The sequence below is a fragment of the Musa acuminata genome, chromosome BXJ3-6, assembly GCF_036884655.1.
Source record: "Musa acuminata AAA Group cultivar baxijiao chromosome BXJ3-6, Cavendish_Baxijiao_AAA, whole genome shotgun sequence".
Taxonomy (NCBI): domain Eukaryota; kingdom Viridiplantae; phylum Streptophyta; class Magnoliopsida; order Zingiberales; family Musaceae; genus Musa; species Musa acuminata.
The window spans coordinates 35,925,973-35,953,386 of record NC_088354.1 but is presented as its reverse complement, the minus strand read 5'-3'; the positions used below and the strand labels follow the sequence as shown (position 1 = coordinate 35,953,386).

At 36.0% G+C, this 27,414-nt stretch overlaps 1 protein-coding gene and 1 pseudogene across 2 annotated transcripts; both read left to right on the top strand.

Annotated features, from left to right (window-relative positions):
* Window positions 1–13,038: 13,038 nt before the first annotated feature.
* On the top strand, window positions 13,039–14,530 carry LOC135641449 (mannan endo-1,4-beta-mannosidase 5-like; annotated as a pseudogene).
* A 762-nt stretch (window positions 14,531–15,292) lies between these two features.
* On the top strand, window positions 15,293–26,553 carry LOC103989367 (uncharacterized). 2 transcript variants are annotated; one of them, XM_018827837.2, is made up of 8 exons: window positions 15,293–15,722; window positions 15,884–15,994; window positions 17,072–17,220; window positions 18,640–18,825; window positions 18,932–19,027; window positions 19,094–19,165; window positions 19,282–19,398; window positions 25,091–26,553. In XM_018827837.2, exons 1-8 carry the CDS (start codon window positions 15,299–15,301, stop codon window positions 26,327–26,329), a joined length of 2,394 nt encoding a protein of 797 aa, XP_018683382.2. In that variant the 5' UTR covers window positions 15,293–15,298; the 3' UTR covers window positions 26,330–26,553. The 2 variants fall into 2 exon arrangements, with proteins under 2 accessions (XP_018683382.2, XP_009406466.3); XM_009408191.3 differs by having other exon boundaries at window positions 15,884–16,000.
* The last annotated feature ends 861 nt before the right edge of the window (window positions 26,554–27,414 follow it).

The window sequence follows — 27,414 nt, the reverse complement described above, 5'->3', positions numbered from 1 at the left end:
AGTGCTTATGATAGGAGGGAGAAGGTTGGAGAATGTCATTGTTTTAGTTGATACTTTAAGATTAAACTATGAAGGAATAAAATATAGGATTGAAGTATAAATTTATCATAAATTTAGAATGATATCATGTACCTTTTGAAAACATCATGAAATCTAATATCCTCGGACATCGTAAAACCTTGTAAGATTTAAATATAAAAAACCAGACCTTGTGGGACCATTATAATTAATGTAACTGAAGAACGATTGATGAAAAAATCTCAAGAAGGCCTTATAATTATATAAATAAGAGTAGAGTCTCTAATAAAAGATAATATAAGATAGTCATGCCATCATGGAACTCCCAAGATTAGGATTCTCTTTTCTTTACCAATTACTTTGAACCATGGTTTGCCGTACCGAACAGTACCGCCCGGTACGGGCGGTACGTACCGGTCCGACAGACTTTCGGTACGCGGACCGCCTCTTACCGTTCCGGTACTGTAGCAGTACTGTAGCACTGTAGCACTGCTACAGTGCTCGGCACACCCGGGTGTACCGCTCGGTACACCTCGGTATACCGGTCGGTACACCCGTACCGTACCGTACCGAGCGCGGGTCGAAACGCCGGTACGGTACGGTACGACGAACCTTGCTTTGAACCACTAATAATCCTATATTATTGACCCACATAATCAAACATTCTTTTATTAGGCTCGTTGAGTAACTAAGATATAAAATAAAAAGCTAAAAATCATAATAAGAAACTATATTTATTTGCAAAATAAATTTATCCAATTAGATTATTAAATTTTTAAATGTTTGTTATATGTGTACATAAAGTTTATCTTATGTCCAATAAATATAATAATACTATATTAAGCCTAACTAATAATTTGAGATATAATGGTTGTGTTATTCATGTCATACATTCTCCATTGTTCTACAACAATATTAACCTTTTCTAATATACTTTATAGTGAACCAATAATTTTATTATAGTAAAATAATTTAATTATCATATTCAAACATACTATGTCCAAACTTCAATTATGTACATCTTATTTTTCTTTTTTTAATACAACATATTGACCAAATTAAGGCAATTTAGTTATGTTAATCTAATTTAGCATCTAGATTTGGCATGAGAATTGAGCAGTAAAGAGTTAGTCAACTCGAATCAAGCCCAATATCCAACTTAGTCGAAGTCCAATAAGCTAGTCAATGTTGAGATTGACCAAATTAGGGAAAAAATAAGCATTTGGTCCAAAATTAGATTTGATTGACAAAAATATGGTTGCATTATGTTTAATATAAGTCAAAATACAAATTGAGTAGTCAAAATTCAGTTTGGGTCAAAATATTCATTAGGTCAACTCAAACTCTACTAAAATTCCGATGAATATTACTATAAAATGACCTAAGAATTTTCCCAATGCTCAGGAATTAGGTTCGCATGCTAGTCCTTGCATGACTAAGGCATTCATTTGTCTAACCTAACAGATCTAATCTTTCACTGGATGATGTTGTCTATCATTCCTATTGCTCTTGGAGCTGGCCTAGCGTGTTACTATTCAAAACTTTTCTTTGTTATAGCCAACTACAATTCCCAAAACACCTCGATATCGGGCAAAATAGAATTCGGAGGGGTCAAATGTATTAGATAGCACTAAGAAACGATTATGGTGCGTGGCTAGAGATAGTTAGATATTTTTGCATAATTTTAGAATATAAATGCAACATATTTAGCCACCATTACATAGACAGCTAGCCTATGAGCTAAGTAGTTGTGCTCACTGTCTATGTTAGAAGTTAACCATGTTGGCCTCCTTGACGAACCATAGTCTATAAGCTGAGTCATTGTCCAATTTCTATTTTGTATATTTCTAATGATTTATCATTTGTAAAACTAATTTCTATCATTGTCCAGTAACTATTCAAATTTTTAAAATTTAAATTAAAAATCCTTATTATCATGAGATGAGACCCAATGTTTTAATTTTGTTGCCACATGACATGTTTATAATATTTTCAAAACACTTTTTGTGATAAAATTATGTTGAGAAAACTTCTCAATTGAGAAAATAGAGAATATCTCATCATAAATGACAATCTAAATCACCAATTTTCGATATCAAAGATAAACACAGACACAACAGCATTGATGATAAACCTTAATTCTGCAACACAGATTATTATTGGGTAGGTTAAAAATGTTGCATTAGCAAACTTATTACAAATGCTTTTTGGAATCATCATGCAGTAATGCAGCAGCAAACTGTGCCTCGATTACTGCCAGTTGGATCAGGAACACAAAGGACTGCCGTCGGGGAGTGGCCGGCAGCTTCGCATGGCTTCGCGCAATCTGCTTTAGTCTTGCATTGCCCAAGAATATCGCAATCACCATCTTCATGCAAGGAGTAGTCTACAAATCCCCGCCATATCAGACTTATTAGAATAAAACCATCGAAGAAGAAAACACGGTAGCCACTTAGACATATGTAAAATGTTAGAACTAATACAATTACGTACTGGTAGACTGAGCAGTCATAATGAGGCAACCAAGAAGGAGAGCAAGCATCATTGTGGAGTAGCGAGATGCCATTGTTTCCAATGTGGATTCTTTTTTGTGCATGTAAAAAGAGGGATAGTGGCCTTTAAATAGAGGAGAATATAATAGGTTTAGAGAACATATCATTCGAGAATTCGCTGATGTAGAGCAAATTCAAAAGTGGATTTGGTAGAAGGAAAAGGGAGCATATTAGTTCAAAACTCATCTTTTCTTATTTTTATATTTGAAAGTAAAATTATTGTTTCATTGCTTACCAATTAGGTGGGAACAAAACTGATGTTGAGATTCGGCTCCCCTTGGTAGTGATATCCTGATATCTCCTAGTAAAGTTAGATAATTAATGAGCCAAAGTATTTGTGTCTCTAACTATCTAACTTTACGATAAAAATTAGTTACATAGGGATAACATCCAATTCCAAGTAGAACACAATAAAATATTCTTTGTAGTATCAAACATTTAGATAATATTTCTTAAAATATTCAGATCGGAAACGGTTGGCTATAAAGAATAATTTTTTTGTTGATGTACTCTAGTCTCTCCTCACTCCTCGTACCACCACTTTGGGACTTTATTAGGTGTTTGAGGGATTTTTTTGAGAAGCACTCTTGTCAAATGTCATTACTATTGGAGAGAAGCAAAAACTAGATAGTGTCTCAAAAGTTAAACTCTACATCCACAACTTATAAACATTCAACCGATGAATCTCACATTGTGCCAATGTTCATTTTTTTTAACCAAGCCGCTTTATTCTCGACTTGGAATAACTTATTAACACTTGAGATAATATTTTTTCATGCTAGAAGGGTCTATTGGGAAATCTGGAGGGTGACATCACATGCATAGCGGAAGAATATTAAAAAATAAAATCTTTAATTTTCAAAGATATGTTCAACGTCATACGAAGATTATTGCATAAAAATCATGAAATTTATATATATATATATATATATATATATATATATATATATATATATTTATATACATATAATTGTATTACCTAGGGAGATCGTATATCCCTGAATCCCTATAGATCTATAAGAGAGGGTGAAGGATGTCAAGCGCTCTCCTCTCTAGCGGTTATTAGTTCAAAACTCATCTTTTCTTATTTTTATATTTGAAAGTAAAATTATTGTTTAATTGCTTATCAATTAAGTGAGAACAAAACTGATGTTGAGATTCGGCTCCCCTTGGTAGTGATATCCTGATATCTCCTAGTAAAGTTAGATAATTAATGAGGCAAAGTATTTGTGTCTCTAACTATCTAACTATACGATAAAAATTAATTACATAGGGACAACATCCAATTCCAAGTAGAATACAACATTTAGATAATATTTCTTAAAATATTCAGATTGGAGATGGTTGACTACAGAAGAATAAAATTTTCGCACTCTACTCTCTCCTCACTCCTCGTACCATCACTTTGGGACTTTCTTAGGTGTTGGAGAGATTTTTTCTGAGAAGTACTCTTGTCAAAGGTCGTTACTATTGGAGGGAAGCAAAAACTAGATAGTATCTAAAAAGTTAAACTCTATATCCACAACTTATAAAGATTCAACCGATGAATCTCACATTGTGTCAATGTTCATTTTTTTAACCAAGCCGTTTTCTTGGAATAACTTATTAACACTTGAGGTAATTTTTTTTCATGCTAGAAGGGCTTGTTGGGAAATCTGGAGGGTGACATCATATGCGCAGCGGAAGAATATTAAAAAACAAAATCTTCAATTTTCAAAGATATGTTCAACGTCGTGCGAAGATTATTGCATAAAAATCATAAAATTTAAATAAATATATATATAAATAAATGTATTACCTAGGGAGATCGTATATCCCTGAATCTCTATAGATCTATAAGAGAGGGTGAAGGATGTCAAGCGCTCTCCTCTCTAGCGGTAATCCACACAGCAGGGCTACGTCGATGCCACTCAAAACTCCAAGCATGCTATCTAAGGATGAAAAGGGTCGGAGAATTAGAGAGGTAACCCAAAAAGGCTCTAACCTATGAACTATTGGTTCTCTCCTATTTAAATAGGTCCCGTGTCAACTTAACCTTAATGAATCCTGCCTTGTTAGATATTGGATCTTCATTCAACTACTTAAGCCTCTTAGATTAGTGTATCTCTATCCAATAGTCTCTCATTGACTCTTATTTGTTCTCATCCAAAAGATCAAATAATTCAAGGGCTTATTGGATATCAAATAAGAATAGGGGCTTTGATAGATATCTCATATCCGAACCTCTACTCGAGCTGGCCGTGAGTTATATCAATCAGAACTCCATCTGCCTCAGTGAAATATTATCACCATAATAATTCACTCGACTCATCGACTGCAGATGTATTAGGCCATTACGTAGTAGTCCCTAGACGGTATGCGAAAATCAAATACTTTGGTCATGTCTATCCTCAGTTATCATATACCTATAGTCATTCATCCATTTAATATACCAAAGACCGTATACTAGGCATGGTGTTGTCAAACTCATACGGTTTCTACTCGTGTCTCGCTCTAATCGGATTCTCCCGTAGAACTCTTTCTCTCTTAATCCAAATGACCATGGTAAGGGATTTGTCTAAGCAAGAACACATGAAATATTACTATTATGACACCGAATGTGGATGATTCTCTATCGACACTCAATAGTTATCGTAAAGTTGGCTACCACTCCCGATAACCGGTAGTGCTAGATCTGGAACCTCCAAACCTATATGTTTGGTATCAAAGAGTGCAGTACTTATACAGGATATCCTTGATGTCTCAAGTCTACGGACCAGATACACCATTGAGACTAAAGAATCACTGTCTGACAGTAAGGCATTATCAACCATCCAGCATTCCAAAAGCGTTTCAATCAGCGAACTCATTCTCCAATAAGCACATGTACTGTATCCCTAATATCCCAACACGAGCAGTAGTGTGACCAGCTGCATCCATTAAATGGACATGTATACAACACACCAATCTGTCCGGTTATCTCAATATCCATCTTGAGTAACCTATGAAAAGGATTATTTAATATATATATTTAAAGGTGAATCAATCTCATTATCAAGATCTCACCATAATTCGATTCCCTTTGCACATATCCATGGACATCATAATATATTCAAACAATAGGGAATATAAAGTGATAAAATATCGAATAATGTTAATAAGCAAACAGACTACGTGTCAAGTCACACGTGTCATCACTCACGTGATTGGCTTGCAGGGTTGACATGTCTTAGGATAATTAGCCTCTCAAAATATTGCATAAGTGTTTCTACGAGAGAACCTCACTCTTAACCATCCTTTAGCAATTTCACCAATCTTTAATCGTAAGAACCTATTTTATTTAATTGCCAACTCAAACTCTAGACTAACCCTGATGCTAATTAAACGAAATATAATTTTTTTCTTTCATCATAAAAGTTATGACTAAGACTTTCATTGGCTTGACCTAGCAGGTCTAGGTGCTCACCATATGGTGCTTATTACAGGAGGGAGAAGGTTGGAGAATGTCATTGTTTTAGTTGATACTTTAAGATTAAACTATGAAGGAAGAAAATATAGGATTGAAGTATAAATTTATCATAAATCTAGAATGATATCATATACCTTTTGATAACATCATTAAATCTTATATCTCGGACATCGTGAAACCTTGGAAGATTTAAATATGAAAAACTAGACCTTGTGGGACCATTATAATTAATGTAACTGAAGAACGACCGATGAAAAAATCTCAAGAAGGCCTTATAATTATATAAATGAGAGTAGAGTCTTTAATAAAAGATAATATAAGATAGTCATGCCATCATGGTACTCCCAAGATTAGGATTCTCATTTTTTTACCAATTACTTTGAACCACTAATAATCCTATGTTATTGAACCACATAATCAAACATTCTTTTATTAGGTTCGTTGAGTAACTAAGATATAAAATAAAAAGCTAAAAATCATAATAAGAAACTATATTTATTTGCAAAATAAATTTATCCAATTAGATTATTAAATTTTTAAATGTTTGTTATATGTGTACATAAAGTTTACCTTATGTCCAATAAATATAATAATACTATATTAAGCCTAACTAATAATTTGAGATATAATGGTTGTGTTATTCATGTCATATATTCTCTATTGTTCTACAACAATATTAGCCTTTTCTAATATATTTTATAGTGAACCAATAATTTTATCGTAGCAAAATAATTTAATTATCATATTCAAACATACTATGTCCAAACTTCAATTATGTACATCTTATTTTTCTTTTCTTAATACAACATATTGACCAAAATAAGGCAATTTAGTTAGATTAATATAATTTAGCATCTAGATTGGGCCATGAGAGTTGAGTAGTAAAGAGTTAGGCAACTCGAATCGAGCCTAATACCCAACTTGGTCGAAGTCCAATAAGCTAGTCAAAGTTGAGCTTGACCAAATTAGGTAAAAAATAGGCATTTGGTCCAAAATTAGATTTAATCGACAAAAATATGGTTGCATTGTGGTTAATATAAGTCAAAATACAAATTGAGTAGTCAAAATCTAGTTTGGGTCAAAATTTCCATCACGTCAACTCAAACTCCACTAAATCCTTATGATTATTACTATAAAATGACCTAAGAATTTTCCCAATGCTTGGGAATTAGGTTCGCATGCTAGTCCTAGCATGACTAAGGCATTCATTTGTCTAACCTAACAGATCTAATCTTTCACTGGATGATGTTGTCTATCATTCCTATTCCTCTTGGAGCTGGCCTAGCGTGTTACTATTCAAAACTTTTCTTCGTTATAGCCAACTACAATTCCCAAAACACATCGATATCGGCCAAAATTGAATTCGGAGGGGACAAATGTATTAGATAGTACTAAGTATCGATTATGGGGCGTGGCTAGAGATAGTTAGATATTTTTGCATAATTTTAGAATCTAAATGCAACATATTTAGCCACCATTACATAGTCAGCTAGCCTATGAGCTGAGTCGTTGTGCTCATTGTCTATGCTAGAAGTTAACCATGTTGGCCTCCTTGACCAACCATAGTCTATAAGCTGAGTCATTGTCCAATTTCTATTTTGTATATTTCTAATGATTTATCATTTGTAAAACTAATTTCTATCATTGTCAAGTAACTATTCAAATTTTTAAATTTTAAATTAAAAAATCCTTATTATCATGAGATGAGACCCTATGTTTTAATTTTGTTGCCACATGGCATGTTTATAATATTTTCAAAACCCTTTTTGTGATAAAATTATGTTGAGAAAACTTCTCAATTGAGAAAATGGAGAATATCTCATTATAAATGACAATCTAAATCACCAATTTTCGATATCAAAGATAAACACAGACACAACAGCATTGATGATAAACATTAATTCTGCAACACAGATTATTATTGGGTAGGTTAAAAATGTTGCATTAGCAAACTTATTACAAATGCTTTTTGGAATCATCATGCAGTAATGCAGCAGCAAACCGTGCCTCGATTACTGCCAGTTGGATCAGGAACACAAAGGACTGCCGTCGGGGAGTGGCCGGCAGCTTCGCATGGCTTCGCGCAATCTGCTTTAGTCTTGCATGGCCCAAGAATATCGCAATCACCATCTTCATGCAAGGAGTAGTCTACAAATCCCCGCCATATCGGACTTATTAGAATAAAACCATCGAAGAAGAAAACACGGTAGCCACTTAGACATATGTAAAATGTTAGAACTAATACAATTACGTACTGGTAGACTGAGCAGTCATAATGAGGCAACCAAGAAGGAGAGCAAGCATCATTGTGGAGTAGCGAGATGCCATTGTTTCCAATGTGGATTCTTTTTTGTGCATGTAAAAAGAGGGATAGTGGCCTTTAAATAGAGGAGAATATAATAGGTTTAGAGAACATATCATTCGAGAATTCGCTCGTGTAGAGCAAATTCAAAAGTGGATTTGGTAGAAGGAAAAGGGAGCATATTAGTTCAAAACTCATCTTTTCTTATTTTTATATTTGAAAGTAAAATTATTGTTTAATTGCTTACCAATTAAGTGAGAACAAAACTGATGTTGAGATTCGGCTCCCCTTGGTAGTGATATCCTGATATCTCCTAGTAAAGTTAGATAATTAATGAGTCAAAGTATTTGTGTCTCTAACTATCTAACTATACAATAAAAATTAATTACATAAGGGCAACATCCAATTCCAAGTAGAACACAATAAAATATTCTTTGAAGTATCAAACATTTAGATAATATTTCTTAAAATATTCAGATCGGAAACGGTTAGCTATAAAGAATAAATTTTTCGTTGCTGTACTCTAGTCTCTCCTCACTCCTCATACCACCACTTTGGGACTTTATTTGGTGTTTGAGAGATTTTTTTGAGAAGCACTCTTGTCAAATGTCGTTACTATTGGAGAGAAGCAAAAACTAGATAGTGTCTCAAAAGTTAAACTCTACATCCACAACTTATAAAGATTCGACCGATTAATTAATCTCACATTGTGCCAAGGTTCATTTTTTTTTACGAAGCCGCTCTATTCTTAACTTGGAATAACTTATTAACACTTGAGATAATATTTTTTTACTCTAGAAGGGCTTATTGGAAAACTTGGGGGGTGACATCATATGCGCAGTGGAAGAATATTAAAAAATAAAATCTCTAATTTTCCTAAGATGTGTTTGACATCGTGCAAGATTGGAGCATAAAAATCGCAAAACTTAAAATTATGTATATAAAAAATTATATTACCAAGTGAGATCGTATATCCCTGAATCCCTACAGATCTATAGGAGAGGGTGAAAAATGTCAAGCGCTCTCCTCTCAAGCGGTGATCCACAGAGCAAGACTACGACGATGCTAATCAAAACTCCAAGCCTGCAATATGAGGAGGAAAAGGGGAGGAGAATTGGAGAGGTAACCCAAAAAGTCTCTAACCTATGAACCATTGGTTCTCTCCTATTTAAAGAGGTCCCCTATCAACTTAACCCTAATGGATCCTACCCTACTGGATATTGGATCTCCATTTAACTACTCAATCATCTTAGATTAGTGTATCTCTATCCAATATTCTCTTATTGACTTTTATTTGATCTCATCCATAGGATAAAATAATTCAATAGCTTATTGGATGTTCAATAAGATAGGGGCTTTGGTAGATATCTCATATCCAATTCTTTACTCGTCACAATGCCTACTATATATGTGTGACCCTCTAAACCCAATATCAAGCTGGTCGTGAGTCATACCAATCAGAACTCCATCTGTCTTAATGAAATATTATCTACATAATAATTCACTCGACTCATCGACTGCGGATGTACTAGGTCACTACCCAAATGGTACACAAAAATCAAATCTTTTGGACTTGTCTATCCGTAGTTACCGTATACCTATAGTCCTTCATTCATCTAATATTCCAAAGATCGTATACTAGCATGGTGTTGTCAGACTCACATGGTTTCTACTCGAGTCTCGCTCTAATCGGATTCTCCCATAGAACTTTTTCTCTCTCAATCCGAATGACCCTAACCAGGGATTTGTTTGAGCAAGAATACATGAGATATTCCTATCATGACACTGAGAGTGGATAATCCTCTATCGACACTCAATAGTTATCGTAAAGTTAGATACCACTCCCGATGACCGGTTGTGCTAGATCTGGAACTTTCAGACCTATATGTCTGGTATCAAAGAGTGGAGTACTCATACAAGACGTTATTGATATCTTAAGTCTATGGACCAGATACACTATTGGGAATACAGAATCGCTGCCTGACAATAAGGCATTATCAACCATCCAGCATTCCAAAAACGAATCAATCAGCAAACTCATTCTCCAAAGAGCATATGTAGTGTATCCCTAATGTCCCTATATGAGCAGTAGTGAGACCAACTATATTCATTAAATGGATAAATATACAACACACCATTCTGTCCGGTTATCTCGATATCTCTCTTGAGTAACCTATGACAAGGATTATTTAAGATATATGTTTAAAGGTAAATCGATCACATTATCGTGATCTAATCACAATCCGATTCCCTTTTCACATATCCATGGACATCATAATATATTCAGGAATATAAAGTAATAAAATGTGAAATAATGTTAATAAGCAAACAGACTATATGTCAAGTCACACGTGTCATCACTCACGTGATTGACTTGTAGGGCACCTATGACTAACAGGGCTGATATGTCTTTGGATAATTAGCCTCCCAAAATATTGCATAAGCGTTTCTATGAGAGAACCTCACTCCTAAGCATCCTTCAGCAATTTCACCATTCTTTTATCGCAACAATCTATTTTCTTTAATCGTCATTGGATCAACTCAAACTCCAAACTAACCCTGATGCTAATTCAATAAACTATGATTTTTTACTTTCATCATAATAGTTATGACTAAGACTTTCGTTGGCTTGACCTAGCAGGTCTAGGTGCACACCAGATGGTGCTTATGATAGGAGGGAGAAGGTCGAAGAATGTCATTGTTTTAGTCGAGACTTTAAGATTAAACTATGAAACAAGAAAATATAGGATTGAATTATAAATTTATAATAAATCTAGAATGATATCATGTACCTTTTTATAACATCATTAAATCTGATATATCGGATATCGTGAAGCCTTCGAAGATTTAAATATGAAAAACTAAACCTTGTGGGACCATTATAATTGATGTAATTGAAGAACTATTGATGTTAAAATCTCAGTAATTATGTAAATGAGAGTTGAGAATATAATAAAAGACAATATAAGATAGTCATGCCATCATGGTACTCCCAAGATTAGGATTCTCCTTTTTTTTACCAATTACTTTGATCACAATCTAATTAAACCACTAATAAATCATATCCTAAGTTATTGAACCACATAATCAAACATTCTTTTATTAGGCTCATTGAGTAAATAAGATATAAAACAAAAGGCTAAAAATCATAATAAAAACTATATTTATTTTCAAAATAAATTTATCTAATTAGATTATTAAATTTTCAAACATTTGTTATATGTGTACATAAAGTTTACGTTATGTCCAATAAATATAATAATACTATATTAAGCCTAACTAATAATTTGAGATATAATGATTGTGTTATTCATGTCATACATTCTCCATTGTTCTACAACAATATTAGCCTTTTATAATATATTTTATAGTGAACCAATAATTTTATCATAGGAAAATAATTTAATTATCATATTCTAACATACTATGTCCAAACTTCAATTATGTACATCTTATTTTTCTTTTTTTAATATAATATATTGATCAAAATAAGGTAATTTAGTTCTGTTAATCTAATTTAGCGTCTAGATTTTGCCTATAAGTTAGTCTAGATTTAGTTATGTTAAGCCCAATACCCAACTTGGTCGAAGTCCACTAAGCTAGTTAATATTGAGCTTGACCAAATTAGGTAAAAAATAGGCATTTGGTCCAAAATTAGATTTGATCGACAAAAATAGGATTGCATTGTGTTTAATATATGTCAAAATACAAATTGAATAGTCAAATTTTAGTTTGGGTCAAAATATCCATTAGGTCAACTCAAACTCTCTCAAAATTTTGTTTGAGAGAACCCTACTCTTAGCTAGCCTTCAACAATTTTATCTGAATCACGACAACCTATTTTATTTAATTGTCATTGAGTCAACTCAAAATCCACTTTAATCCTAGCATTAATTCAATGAATTTTTTTTCTATTTGTCACAAATTTCATGGATATGATAGTGATAACTAAGACTTTTAGTGGCTTGACGTAGTAAATCTAGGTGCTCACTATATTGTGCATGTGAGAGGGAGATGTGCCTTGAATAGAGGAGAATATTATTGTTTATCGGGACTATAATATTAAACTATTAGGAAAAAAATAGGATTAAAATTTAAATTTATCATAGATCAAGAATGATATCTTTTGGTAACATCATTAAATTTGATACCTTATCATTATGAATCCTTGGAAGATTTACATATAAAAACTAAATTAAGCCATTCTCCTCTCTTCTTATTATAAGTATAAAATCTATAATATTCTTTAAGTTATACGAAAAACTTTTATGTTAAAATTGAAATCAAATAATATCATATCGAATTTAAGATGCATATCTTTCAATGTCATTTTAAAAAGAATCTCTAGTTGATCCAAGGATATTGTCCTCTTAGATCCGAATAACTTTAGCTTAAATGATGTATCCAAGTCTTCTTTGATACACGACAGCCCTATCAGTTAAAACCGTTTTATCCCTCACTCGCCACGTCACAAGCGGCCCCACTGCCACCGTCACACCCCAACTCCTTCCTTCGTCCCTCCAACGAACTGCCCGCCTTTTCCGCCCACCATTCTCTATCATCCTCACCTCCCCCTTCCTCTTCTTTTATCGCATCTCGTCTAGATCGCATGATGACAGACTTCGTTGCATTGTATTACAGCACAACCCAAAAGGGACACTGCGATCCCTATAAATACCCACCCCACTCCACTTTGCTCACCACAAGCAGACGCAGTCGTCCCACGCGATGGCGAGCCTGGCCTGTGCGCTCCGCTTCCTGTTGGGCGCCTTCGCATGCTTGGCCGTCGCTGTCGCCGGTAGTGCTGCATTCGTCGCGAGGCAAGGCACGCAGTTCGTCCTCGAAGGTTCCCCCTTTCTCTTCAGCGGGTTCAACTCTTACTGGATGATGCATGTCGCGGCCGAGCCCGCCGAGCGGGCGAAGGTCACCGAGGTGCTCCGTGAGGCCGCGGCAGGGGGTCTCACTGTGTGCCGGACGTGGGCATTCAGCGATGGTGGTGACCAGCCACTGCGGGTCTCCCAGGGAAAGTACGATGAGCGAGTCTTTCAGGTAGTGCAATGGCTGCAGCCGCTCAAATCTAAGCCTAGTTTTGCACCTAACCACTGATCAAAGCATGATATATTTACTACTGTTATATGATCAGGGACTTGATTTTGTGATTTGGGAGGCTCAAACGCGTGGTGTTCGCTTGATCCTGAGCTTGGTTAACAATGTCAAGGACTTCGGAGGCAGAGCTCAAAACGTGCAATGGGCGCGCGATGCAGGCGTAGCTGTAAACGGAGAAGATGATCTCTACACCAACCCAGTAGTTAAGGGATACTACAAGAACCATATCCAGGTATTTATCAATGCAAATTATGTCATAAGATCGTAGTGTATACAGTCATCTTATACATGAGCTCATGTCATGAACATTATTCCATCATAAAGATGACCTATGGAGTTCCTTTCTTGTCCCTGCGTCGACCCCTCTTCCACTTCTTGTACAGCTGACGTTGCATGCATAATAGACTGAGCTCTATTCATCTTTTTCTTTGGGTCTGTTTATTTCGACTGACTGCGGAGAGTGTTGACACGAATCAACAGCATCACCAACGTAGCCTACAAAGACGACCCAACGATCATGGCATGGGAACTAAACAACGAGCCTCGTTGTCAAGCAGACTAGTCCTGGAAAACTGTGCATGTGAGTGTCATACATACTCTCTTTCTTTATGTCTGCAATCCACGAGGGTACATGCGGACAGGCTTATTCGCATGATTACTTCGAATACATGTGGACAGGCTTGGGTTCGAGAGATGACGAGTAATAGGAAGTCGCTGGACAACAGATACATGCTAGAGATAGGAATGGAGGGCTTCCATGGAGATTCCACGCCAGAGAAGAAGCACTATAATCCTGGTTACCAAGTAGGAACAGACTTCATCAGTAGCAATCTCATTGACGAGATAGACTTTGCGACCATCCATGCATACCCAGACATCTGGTAACGTAGCTAACTATCAAGTGTAATCTACATATATAACAACCAATATTGATTGAGATGGATCTCCTACATCATCAGGCTCTCGGGGAAGAACGATGGATCGCACACCGCCTTCGTGCGGCGGTGGATGTGGAGCCACTGGGATGACGCCATGAAAACACTGATCTTTGCTGAGTTCGGGAAGTCAAAGACATTACAGTCTATGTTGAAAACATGGAGATAAAAGAAAAGAAAGAATGGGCGATTTAAGAAGAAAATGATAATCTCATTATATTTTTATTTATTTTTACAAAATCATATTTGATATAAAGGATGCATTACGAATGTTCAAATGCATCATTTTTAATATTTGAAGGATGCTAATGAAAATTTTAAAAAATATCTTATAATATTCTCTAAAATCATAAGATTGATACTAAGTAGACTCTTTCTCTCACATATATTTTACAAGATAGAATTTTATTTATTTATTTAAAAAATATTTTATATTATTTTATATTATTATATAATTTATTTATTATATATCCGGGTCATACAAATTTTTTTGTAAGGTTATATACATTCATTTTATTTATTTATTTAAGTAATTTTTTTTATTTTTGAATAAATATTAAATATATTAGAAGGATAAATTTATCATATTCAATAAGCTTTTAAAATATAATTTTATCAAGCAATATTTATGTCAATACATACATAAAATATAAATTTTATCTATTATTTATCGAGCAATAAAGTATTATACAACTATGCATTCATTCAAACTCTCATCTTTTAAGACATATTAAAAAATATAAATGGGTTTACATTAATTAGCTCATTCAAACTCATCAATCAATCGATTGAGCAACCAGCAATACTTTTCGTGTGGGAGGAATATGGGCCATAACAATGGCTTCTGTAAAAGCCCATTAATTGTATGATAAAAGGCCGAGGCTATCTGATGGACCCGAACGAACCCTACACCTATAAATGTGGAGGCGTTCCTTCCATGGCTTCCCTCGATCCATTCGAAAACCCTATCTCGAGCCCTCGCTCTTCCTCCTCAAATCCTAATCCTACGTTGCTTTACCCTTTTCCTTCGTTAACTCGATCGATCCACTCGTCGGAGCTCCCTCCAATGGCGGATCACGAAATGGAGGTGGAGGCCGCTCAAGTGGTTGCAGAAGCAACAGACGACGAAGCAGAGGCACTGGAGGCAACGGAAGCACCGAAGGACGACGAATCCCCTTTCTCTGCCGATGAGACCACGATCGCGACAGCCGCCTCCGGAGACCACAAACGGAAGCTCGTGGATCTCGAGCCCCGCGACGGGGACGAAGAGGCACCCCTCAAGAAGCAGGAGGTGTCTACCGAGGCCCCGGTACCGGTCGTTGACGAGCCCGGATCGGGGGATGGGGAGGTCGCCGCGTCTGGTAACCGCTTGTTTTAGGCGAACCCTGTGCTGATTTCGTTCTTCTTTGGTGTTTCAATTGGCTCTCGATTGGGATTCCTAGGGTTTCTATGCTTGTTTGCGATTTTGATTGCTTCTTTTTCTTTAGAAACGAATCTCACTGAGACACTGACTATTGTGCAGAGGAGGTGAAATCGGAAAATGCTGAAAGCTCTGAGCCAAGGATTAAGGATACTGAGGCCGTTGATGTGAAGACCGATGCTCAGAAGCCGCACCCTGATGGAGAAATTAATGGTTCTGGTATTGAATTTTTTCGCATGCATCTTCTTTGTTATCGGCGTTGTCCATTGAATTTGTTTGAACTCGTGCTTGGCATTTTATCTTAAGAATTTGTGTGGTTGGTGGCCTTTTCTTTGGAAGAGTTAGGATGATCTCGGGATCTTGTTGCCCGTGTTCTGAGCATCTGAAAGTTCGAGAATATTCTTTGAAGTTTGGTCATTTCCATTTAGTGACATTTTTAATTTATTGCTTCAACGGTAGCTAGCTCAAAGCTCGTACTGTTAGCACAACTAATCGGACTGGATATTGTCTGTAACTGATGGGATGTTCAGGGTTGTGGGAAGGGAATTCACTACGGATGATATAGCTGCTTTTGTCTGATCACTTGTGTGCAGTGGATGATTGCATATGTATATCTATTGTCCAATGGATACCTAAGGCAGATAGATGATTAGACAAGGGCAGCTATGTGATCCTTCTTTAATGAACAATGAAGTGGTTCTAATATGCAATTTTGCTCTGTATCAGTCAGTATATACTGGCATTATTGGGGACTTGCATTGCCCGATTTATGTCAGTACAAATATGGTACAAGGTTTGCTTTCTGTCTCTCAGTCACTTTCATGACTGCACACTTTTCGCCACCCTCGGCCTTTCAGTCATGCTCCTCTCTTCCTCTGCCACAGCTGCCTCTATCCTAATCCTTTGTTGCTGCTGCCTCCTCACCTCATCTTCTTCTCTTAGTCCTCTTCTCCACCTCTGCCTCATCGTCTTCTCCTCCTCTTCCTTCTTCTGTTACTATGGTGCGTATATGCATTGCATGTGTAGGTATGCTGGTTTGTATTGGACTTGTACTAGGCCAGTAACCACCATGGGTGTAGTACCAAAATTGTAATTCTTGGTCATAACTTAAAATTTTGTCCTATATGAGATCATAGCCTGCTTGGTTGTGGATATTTAATCTTTCTTTTTTACATTTTTGTGATTCTAGTTCTGAGTTGATTGCTTCAGTTTATTGGAATGAACTATAGTTTTGGAGAAAAAGTATGATTCAAGTTAATAACATTTTAATTTGTTTCTTAATGTACACAGTGGCCATTGATGCTGGCAAAGAGTTACAGGAATCAGAAACTCAAGCAGTGGGAAATGGTAAGGTTCCTTCTGGTCAAGATTCCCAGACCATAGTGCCTCCAGCAGATTTGGGCACAACATCCCGTAAAATTGAAGTTCCTAACAATAAGGTATTGCATGACATTTATCATTTCATTTTTCATCATTTTTATTCTAACAGAAACTTGAACTTTATCCTATTAAGTCATGAATATCAAACACTAAGTGATATCTTTGTGTTTCTTATACTTAATGTCTCTAATGAGTTATATCTGCAAAAGCTTATTGTCCCTGTATTATTGATATTCTTAACTACATTATATGTTATTATTAGAGTTTTCTTCACTCAAATAATTTCTTCAAGAAACAAAATTTTGGGATGTTAAATTAATCTCCTTTAGTGCACCAGCTCAGTGAACCAACTGTCCATCTGATCTGATAAACATTCAGGGTGGCATAGTTTGGGTAAAGTTTCACTTATTATATGTTAGATTTGCCAGTCTGCTGTATGCTTAAATAAGGGGATTCTGATTGTTACAGCAGTTCATAACTATAGTGTGTTGCTTAGGTTTTTTTCTTTTTCCTGATGAACAATGACTGCAAAAATAAAGTAAAATGCTATTATTTGGCTTAGCATTGCTACTAACGTGGAAGTTGATTCATCTTGATGTGACTCATTTTGCCAACTAATGTGCAGCTTCGTTACTAGGAGAACATGCTGCCATGTGAAACTATAAAAAATAAATTATCCTCCCTAAAGATCTTAAGCATGGTTTGTCCTGTCGGTCTATACTGGTGTATTGACCAGCTGTCGGTATGGTACATACCAAGGTATACTAAGCCATACCGAGTGTATCAACACATGATACATGGGGCGTACTGATATACCAACCATACCGGTCCTTTATCGGATTGGTATGTACCACCCATACCGAGCAGTATACTACGGTATGATGAAGCTTGATCTAAAGGTTGAACCCATAGGAGGAGCATTCTGGATGAACTTTTTTACATTACTTGGATTATTTTCAGGCAGTCTATCTAACTAACTAGATGTTGGCTAATCATCTTCGCAAAAAGGATTGGCCATTCAGTTGATTTGCACTTGAGCAAAATCTAACTGGATGTTCTTTATATGCTTCTTCATGTTTGCTGGGCTAGGAAAGTGTTTATAATGTTCACTCTCTTGCTGATGTGCTAATAATGATTTAGTTAGGTCTTATTGATGCTTCTGTTGATGGTTATTTTTAGTGTCTTGTAAAGGAGTAATCAAGAAGTTTATTTTTTATTTCAATCAACAACTAATAATATTGGGCAATTAGAGATATATAAGATCTTCATTTGATATTTAATGAACTAGGCTCATCTGCTTTGGAGTTGCAATACCGAAACTGAAATTTGGTGATGAACTTATAGACTTTGGAAGCATTTGCCATCACCAGTGTTTGACAAAACAATGACAATCCACTTATATTCTCTTTTTGGATTTCTAGTATTATTGATTACACAATTACTATTTCCTAAGTTGATCTTTGAGACAACGTGTACAGGTCGGTGTTCTTATTGGTAAAGCTGGGGAGACAATAAGGTACCTGCAATTCAACTCAGGGGCAAAAATTCAGATAACAAGAGATGCTGAAGCTGATCCACATGCCACTATTAGACCAGTGGAACTAATAGGAACCCTGGAGAGCATTAACAAGGCAGAGAAACTGATAAAGGATGTAATTGCTGAGGTTTATTATCTCCTAAAACTTCACATTTCTTCTCTTTTGTTATTTCTTGTTCTATTGATAAATTTTAGCAGATTTTTCAGTTTTCAACATTTTTTTCCATTCTTAGGCTGATGCAGGAGGTTCCCCATCACTTGTTGCTCGGGGCTTTGGTACTATACAATCTGGTGGAGAACAATTTGAGATTAAAGTACCAAATGAAAAGGTATGTGTTGTATGAATACATATGTTTTCTGTTACCTCTTTTTTTATACTGTTTTCTCTTCCGTAGGTTGGTCTAATCATAGGCAAGGGTGGTGAGACTATAAAAAACCTACAGACCAGATCCAGTGCTCGCATACAGGTAGAGATCATTCATTTAAGCATAATTTGAGGTTTATAAAAACTGTACTGGTTTTTCACTATGCACTTGATGAGTGTTTGCTGGCTTTCATCTGAATTTGCTACTTCGGTTGTTAGTTGATACCGCAACATCTTCCTGAGGGTGATGCGTCAAAGGAAAGAACTGTACGAATAACTGGAGACAAAAGGCAAATTGAATCTGCCAAAGAAATGATCAAGGATGTAATGAATCAGGTCTGTTGTGAAGTACCATTAGTTCTTGTGTTGTGATTACTTAGCCAGCCTTTTAGTTTCCACTTGATTGGTTATATCATTTTGAATTCATAGTTTTTAGTTAATGCTAACTGAATCAAATGTTGGTGAGCTGGTTATTTTTCATCACTATCATCTTGGCAATTCGTTGCAAAATTCTGTTTGTAATTGACTATGGAATAGAATCAATGTGTGTGTTGACAATCCTTCATCTGGTATCTTTTTAACTAGTTAATAAAGTGGTAAGTGGAAACTCCAATAGGCGATTAAAATCGCAATCTGGACTATATGATCACATGATCTTGCGATCAAGCTTGGGTCCTTATCCATCCAAGCGGATTTCCATTCAGCTTGGATTGACCTTTGAGTTGACTCGGTAAAATTAGTTAATTCAAGTTTATTGAGTCAACTCGAGGATTCACTAAAAGGGGGCAAAAAAGAAGAAAAAGATAAGAGCTCATACTCCAGGCGAGGCTCTGAAACAAACCCTAGCTTCACGTTCCTCTCTGCTGCTGCTACCTTTGTTGGCCAAGTTGCCTTCATATAGTTATAAAAAATATTCATAAATTTCTATCAGTATATTTATGGTTAAAATTGATTGTCTACTTCGTAGGGTCTTGTGATTCTACAATCCCATTACAACCTAAGTTTATGACCTGTTTTACAATCATAAGTAGGAAAGTGAGCTTGACAACCTTACTAATACGATTAGAAATGAAGGTGAAACCTGGAGGTCCAAGGTTTAGAGGAGAAGTTGTCCATTCAACCTCATTAGAAGGATACAGAGAAAACAGCAGTCATATGCAACCTTTTTAACTGCGATGACTTTGTTGTGCTAAAATTCAATGTTCTTTAAACAGAAGTCTTCTGATGGTTGCAACTTTTAAGTAGAAACTTCTGGATTTTCAATTATCACTATCTTGTTCAAAATCTTTTTTTTTTTTGGTGTGTGTGTTTGAGGGATTAACACTCACAGTACAGTCAGATCGGCCATCATAAAGAGGGTGAGTAATTTGGAACCGTCTCATCATCTTTGGAAGAGCTGATTCTTTGCTTTTTAGGAATCAAGACTTTGATGTTCTGAATGATTTTGGGAAGAGCTGCTTGGCCTTGCTGCTGAACCAGATGATGCTGAAAGTGGGCTAAACTTTAGTTTGCTCTGACTCAATGCATATGTTGATGTTGAACTTGATTTGCATCCAAATGTTGCATAGATTGTAACACACTATTCGGTAGTTGTCTCAACGAACTCTGCCTTGGTAACTGACATGAGATTCAGTAACTTACTGATAGATTTGATGATAGTTGAATCCTTTTCAGGACTCAAGATAATGTTTTAATAATCTTAAATAGCCTCAAGAGGACTCAGAAGAATAACAAGATCTTTCTAGAGAATTAGAACTCTAGTCATAGAACTACAAAGATTATGTTTTTTGATTGGGCTCAGACTGGACCAGAATGTTTGATGGTTGATCATGATGACCATAATTATCACATTATCTCCACTGATCTTACTTTTTATTTCAAAAATTAATCTTAGTTATCAAACTTTTGGTACATGGAACATCAAGGCTGGCTGCTGGTCCCATGAATACCAAACTATGGTAACTTGGTTCTGATTTTTCAATTTATTCTCTTGTCATCCTCTTATTGTCCTGTGTTTGTGACAGTCTGCCAGCAACATGGTGAGTCGGTAAGGATTTAGTCCATTTAATCACTGATCTCATGATCTCAGTCTCCCTCCAGAATCATGGGTTGTTTTTCGAGATCTTATGCCAATTCATGCAGCATAAGGGGGATGTTGATGCTATGATATAAAAATAAAGCATCTATGAGATCATCAAGAAAATTACAAATTTCTTGTTGTTGATGGGCGATAACGCTGGGTCTGAGCTGATTTTGATACTTTAGATTTTCTTTTCATCTTTAAGAGACTTACATCAAGTTTCTTGTCATTAACAGCTGAAAACAGAGTGGATCTGAGATGATTTTGATATGCTGGCTTCTTTTCAGTCTTCAAGAGAATTTTAGTGTTTTTTTGTTATTGATGGGTTAAAACAGAGTGGTGTGAGCTGATTTTGATATTTTGGCTTTTTTTTCTGTTCATAAACAACAGAAAGAAATATGTTATGGTGAATGCAGAGAAAGGGTAGAAGTAAAAGAATCATAATGAAGAAGGGAAAGATCATTAATGATGTTCCAAAAAATGATGATGAATATACTTTGAAAGTTTAGAAACAAACTACTACTTTAAAATTAAATGATTAACAATTTTATATGGAATCAGGATCAAGCTAATCTTAATGGAATTTACTTCTGTACCAAAAACATTTTGTTGTGTTGGCTTCTACTTCCAATCAGGATCACTACCTTTGTTTCTGGTGCTATCTTCTGTTTTGGTTAGTCATTCTTGAGGCAGATGCTGTATACATAGTTTTTGAGAATCCATGTGTTGTTTTTTGCATCTTAAAACATAAAGGTAAACTTTATGTTACTGAACTTATCATGATCACATGCCTTCTGGAAGACAATAATTTAGTAATGAGCGTTTTCTTGTAAGTATCCTTTCACCAAAAAAATTTAATGAGGGATTTTGGATGCGTTGTTAAATCTGATCTGCCAGCTTAGATCACTTGAATAGGGTAATCATTATCTTGAGAAGAAAACAATTGTTTAGTCACACTGTATTGAAACCAGCAATCTACTTGTGCTATACTAGTGGCTTGTGAGAAGAGAAACTTTTTTTGTTGCAACATTGAACATAATTTTTCTACAGATTTTCCATCATATGTATAAGATTTTTATACGTACTACATTTCTTGGTCAATTAAGTTCATTTCTTTTGGAGTGTTATATTGACAACATATCAACTATCACAATCATGGTTTCAGTGGCAACTGTGGCACACGACTTAGGTTTCTGATTTGTATAGGATGTCCTGTTAGATGGTGTTAGATTTCTCTTTTTACCAGGTTGAAGCTTTGATCCTGCGAAGTAATAATACACTTCCAATTTTTTCTTTGTTTCTAATTGTTTTGAGTTAGATAAAGATTGCTTCAGATGTTTTGTTGATTATTATTTATTATATATTATCAATGCCATTTCTATAAACCATATTGTTCTAAAGCAAGGTCCCATTGTGACATTGGCTCCTGTTAGTGAACATGCTGGCCTGTAGAAAAGAAAACATTCGTTGCGATGATGTTTTTAACTGAAGTAAATACAATTGTCCTGTTTTAACTGCCACCAGTAACATGCTTTTGGAGATTCTGTAGGTCTTTTATAATATGATGATAGGACTGAATTTATGCAGATCCTTTGTATCGTGTATGAAGGATAATATTTCTGCCTTAGTGGTTAAGTTTAGTAAATTAAAGATGCTATTCCATGTCAACATCCATCTACCTGCTTAGAATGGCCAACCTTTTGTTCTTGCCAATGTGGAGTCTGGAACCTATACACTAATTGCTCATTTTGAGAATGACTTTTTTTGTCAAAAAAGTCTAACAGTTGCATGATGAACGTAAAACCTGCTTGCTGCCAATTGCACTGGTTTAATTGTGCTGAAGGTGCCAATTTCGAATTGGTTGGCTTTCATAATGCAGATTTCACTATGCCTTCCAATTGAGGTCAACAATGGTTTCTTGGTGTAGCAAAAAACTTCCATTCATGAGTCTCATCTACAGAAGAGGGATATGTGGCTTTAGCCTTTGCCATTGAAGAATTTTTATAGTTGGTAAGACTGCTTAGACTTAAGATCAAATTATTTTGTAGAAGTACCATGATAGCATTGGTGTTATTTAGTATCCTGGATGCTCCAGCCATGTGCCATGCGATTAGATAATACGTATCTTGCACAAAATCATTACTGCCTCATGATTGAGTGGTATCCATGTTTGTCAGTTTGTAGAGTATCATGTATATACCCATCAATCTAAAAGCTCATGAATCTGTGTTATCATATGATGACAATACCTGTATCTTGCTCCCTGACAACCTGAATTATCAAACTTATGTGACACATATATGTACAAAGTTTTCTCCATTAGCCAAATCTTCTCTTGCTTCACCTAAACACAGTATAATTTGCTACTGCTTCTTGAATGTTTCTTGCATTAATCAAGCAGTTGTCTCTTTTTTATCATCTTCTCATGTAGATGATAAATCTGATGGGTAGTGTTTTTCCATTACAAGGAGTTCTATGTCAGTTGAGATTATCAAGGGGTCTGATATATGTTGAACTTCTGATATATCATGAAGCAGTGCTAATGGGGGGTCATGCTCACAATGTTTGTTGAATTGGTGATATAGGATCTAAGTGCTGGTTCTTTAGATTAAAAAAAGGGCTTTCACCATGTATTTTGTTCAGGAGCTAACTTTTCAATTTTTTAGTGGTAAAGTATTATAGTCTTGTTTCTATAGTTAATGTTGTAACTTGCTGATTCCTTCACATAGATTCTCAGTTGTGATTGACTTGTATATGCTGTAAATGGCAATGATGTTAGCATCTGGTGTAAACAAAATACCTGCTTTTCCATCTCGTTCTTAAAGTTCTTGTTGTGCAAGAAGAATGTCATGGGATCTTATAATCAAAATAGAGTAAACATGTGGAAGGAAATTATGCTTTTGTATGCAATTATCCTCTGGCAATCTTGTTCATAAAAGGTTTTGATGGAAGTAGGCCAGTTGCCAACAGGTATTTCAAATTTCACTAGCCTGGAATGACAGCAGAAGTCTACATATGAGGTTGTTTAACTTCATTTATTTCATTGAGAATGATTCCTTAGTAGTTGTTTTGGGGCTAAGTATTTTGCCTTCTAATTATGCACTTGAACCATCAAGGTTTTAGGTTCTTCTGTCTGTTGGTTTGCTGTCTTATTCTTATTAATGCCATTTTTTGATGACAGCACATTTCTTGCATATTTTTCACTGTGCAAATATGATTACCTTTTGGAATAAACTTTGAACTAGGAGTTATGTTTTGCTTGCTATAATGATTGTTGTTAATTCTCATCTGCATCGTGCAAAAGTAAGGACCAGTAAGTACTCCTCTGTCACTGGGATAGACTTGTAAAATTACAATGGTATGCTTTGCTTGAATATTTAAGCCATAATTTTGTTTTAGTTTTTTTCTATCAGGTTCTGAGTTTAAAGACTATCTGTGGTTTTGTTTTACAATGCTTGTTTCATGCTTATATATATTGTCATATGTATTACTTGGATATCGTTGCTAATTCTTGACATTAATATGAATTTGAAATCCTTGACATTCTTGTATCTTCCTATTCTGGCTAGGAGTTTATTTGTGCATTAAATGATGTATGTTTTTCAGCTTAATGTTTCAGCTTGTCTGTTATTTTATTTACATGAATCTCCAATTTTCCATCTCTTGTTAAGTAGTATTGCTTTTGCGAGTATATCTACACTTGTTCTATTTGTTTAACAAAGTTACCTGTGTTATTTTTATTTCTGTTTTAAAATTGATTCACATTGTGTTTGATTTTTCGCATCACTTGTTGAGAATGATATAGTGAAGTGGTTGATTTCTTTTTGTACTTTGAACAGTTTCTTAATATGTTGTTTCTGGCTAGTTGGGACTTTGTGATCTGGCAATTTGTTATCAGCATTGGTCGAGATTGTTTATTTATTTTAACTGAAAATTTGATATTGGCAGACACCTAGACCATCACCTCTCTCGGGTTACAGCCAACAAAACTATCGTCCTCGTGGGTCTACTGGCATGCCCCATTGGGGAGCCCGAGCAACAGCTCCCACACAACCAGCCATGGGCTATGAGCACCAGCAAAGAGGTACGTATCCACCAACTCAGACAACACAGTATCCTCAGCCTTATGGTGGCTACTCTCAGCAGCCCGCTCCACGCGGCGGCTTTAGCAATACAGGTTGGGATCAGAGGTCTGTTCATAACACTTCAACTGGTGGATATGATTATTACGGTCAAGGTGGCCCGAGTGCTGGAAGCCAAGCGGCAATGCATAATCCCATGTCTGGCCCATCTCAAGCACCTGTGAGTTATGGACAGTCACAAGGTCCAAACTATGGGCATCCAACTCCTTATGGACAACCTGCTCCCACTCAACAAAACTATGGTCAGGGATATCACGAGCCCAGGTATGATAGCCAAGCACCAAGCCAGCAGTTCTATGGTCAGCAGACAATGAGTTCACAGCCAGGTGTCTATGGCCAAGGAACTGCTCCCCAATCTGGTTTCGGTCAGCAACAATCATACATCAAACCCACTTATGGTGTGCCTCCTCAGGAGGTGCCTCCATCCTATGGTGCACCCCCTCCTCAGGATGCGCCACCATCTTATGGTGTGGCCCCAAGAGCAAGTCAATCAGGGGACTCAACTTATCAGGGCCAAGCACCATCATCCTATGGACCTGGCACTCTGACTCAGCAATATCCATATGGTTCCAACCCACCTTCTCAACCAGCACCATCCTACAACCAGACTTATGGGCCAGCATCTGGTGCTATGGATGGGTACGCCCAACCGCCATCGGCAGCTTACACCCAGCATGGTGGGCAAGCAGCTGCACCTGGCTATGGCCAAGGTGGACAGCCAGTGGCTGCGTACACTCAGTCAACTTCACAGCCTGCCGGTTATGGGCAGTACGCATCAGCTCAGCAGGGTTATGGTGATCCTGCCTCAGGTAATGTGAATTATGGATACCATGGTGGTTCTGCTGATGCAGCATACGGGAATGCCATTCCAGGTGCAGGTTACGGTGCTCCAGCCCAGCAGCCATCAAACCCATCTGGCTATTATGATCAATCTGTTGCACCTCAATCTGGATATGGTAGTCAGCCTGGCTATACCAAAAGTGTCTCACCTCAACCTGGATACGGTGGCCAGTATGATTCTGCTCCCATGTATGCTCATCACTGATGCAAACTATAGGAGGGATTGTTGCTATTAGCTCTAGTATCACTGCGTATATGACCTTTCAGCTGTCAGATTTCTATCATGGGCCCGAGACCCTATGATATGTTGTTGTCTCTTTACCTTTTCAATGGTTTAGTTTGACTGGTTTCTATGTAAACACATGAATATTTATGCGCGCATGATCTCAGGTTAACGTGGAGTTCAGGTGGCCATCGGTTCTTGTGTTCTTTTTCCGGTTATATCTTGTGAGTGGCAGGGAATATGATTGATGCATTTTTTATGACCTCAATGAAGTGATCAATCTCAAAATGTGCTGCTTGTTCTGTTGAGGACGCATTCCTAGTCATCATCTGTGCTTGATAATGGTTTGGTTGCTGTTCACAAGCAGATGGCCATCTGTGATATGATCCAAAGCATTCTGCCTCTAAGCTCACCCTATTTATTTTCCGTGGGTAACACCAAACGCGGCAGTCTCTCGCTTCATTGAGCTCAGTTTATTCATCTGATTTATGCTTTTGATGTTGTCATCACAATTGCAGCTCTGTACACAGCTTGGACGTCGATTATTGTTTCGGCGGATACTTGTGACACTTGTGGGGGAATTTGATCGTGGTCGAGAGTGAGAACGGGCATAACATTATTTCATTTATACTTTATACACATGATTAAAATTTTAATTTCATAAATTTTAGTTTCATTTATACTCTGCATACATGATTAAAATAGGAAGATATATTTGAAATTTTTATTATTTCTATCAGTAAGAGTATAATATAAAATATATAGTTTTAAAATTAAAATACTCTAATTTACTCAAAAAATAAAAAATATAATATTTTTGACATTTGTATAAAATTATAATCTCTAACAAAAACTAATATTAGTATCATTACTTGTAAAATAGGGTCTATATGAAATAATATAAATCTTTATTTAGGTAAATATATAATATTTTAAGATCATGGGTATAATATATTTAACAGTAAATCTCTCGTCTTATGATTAATTTAGTAAGCATAACCTTATAATATAACATATTAAAATAAAGAGGTAAAGTTCTGGCGAAATAATTCAAAATGCATATATAC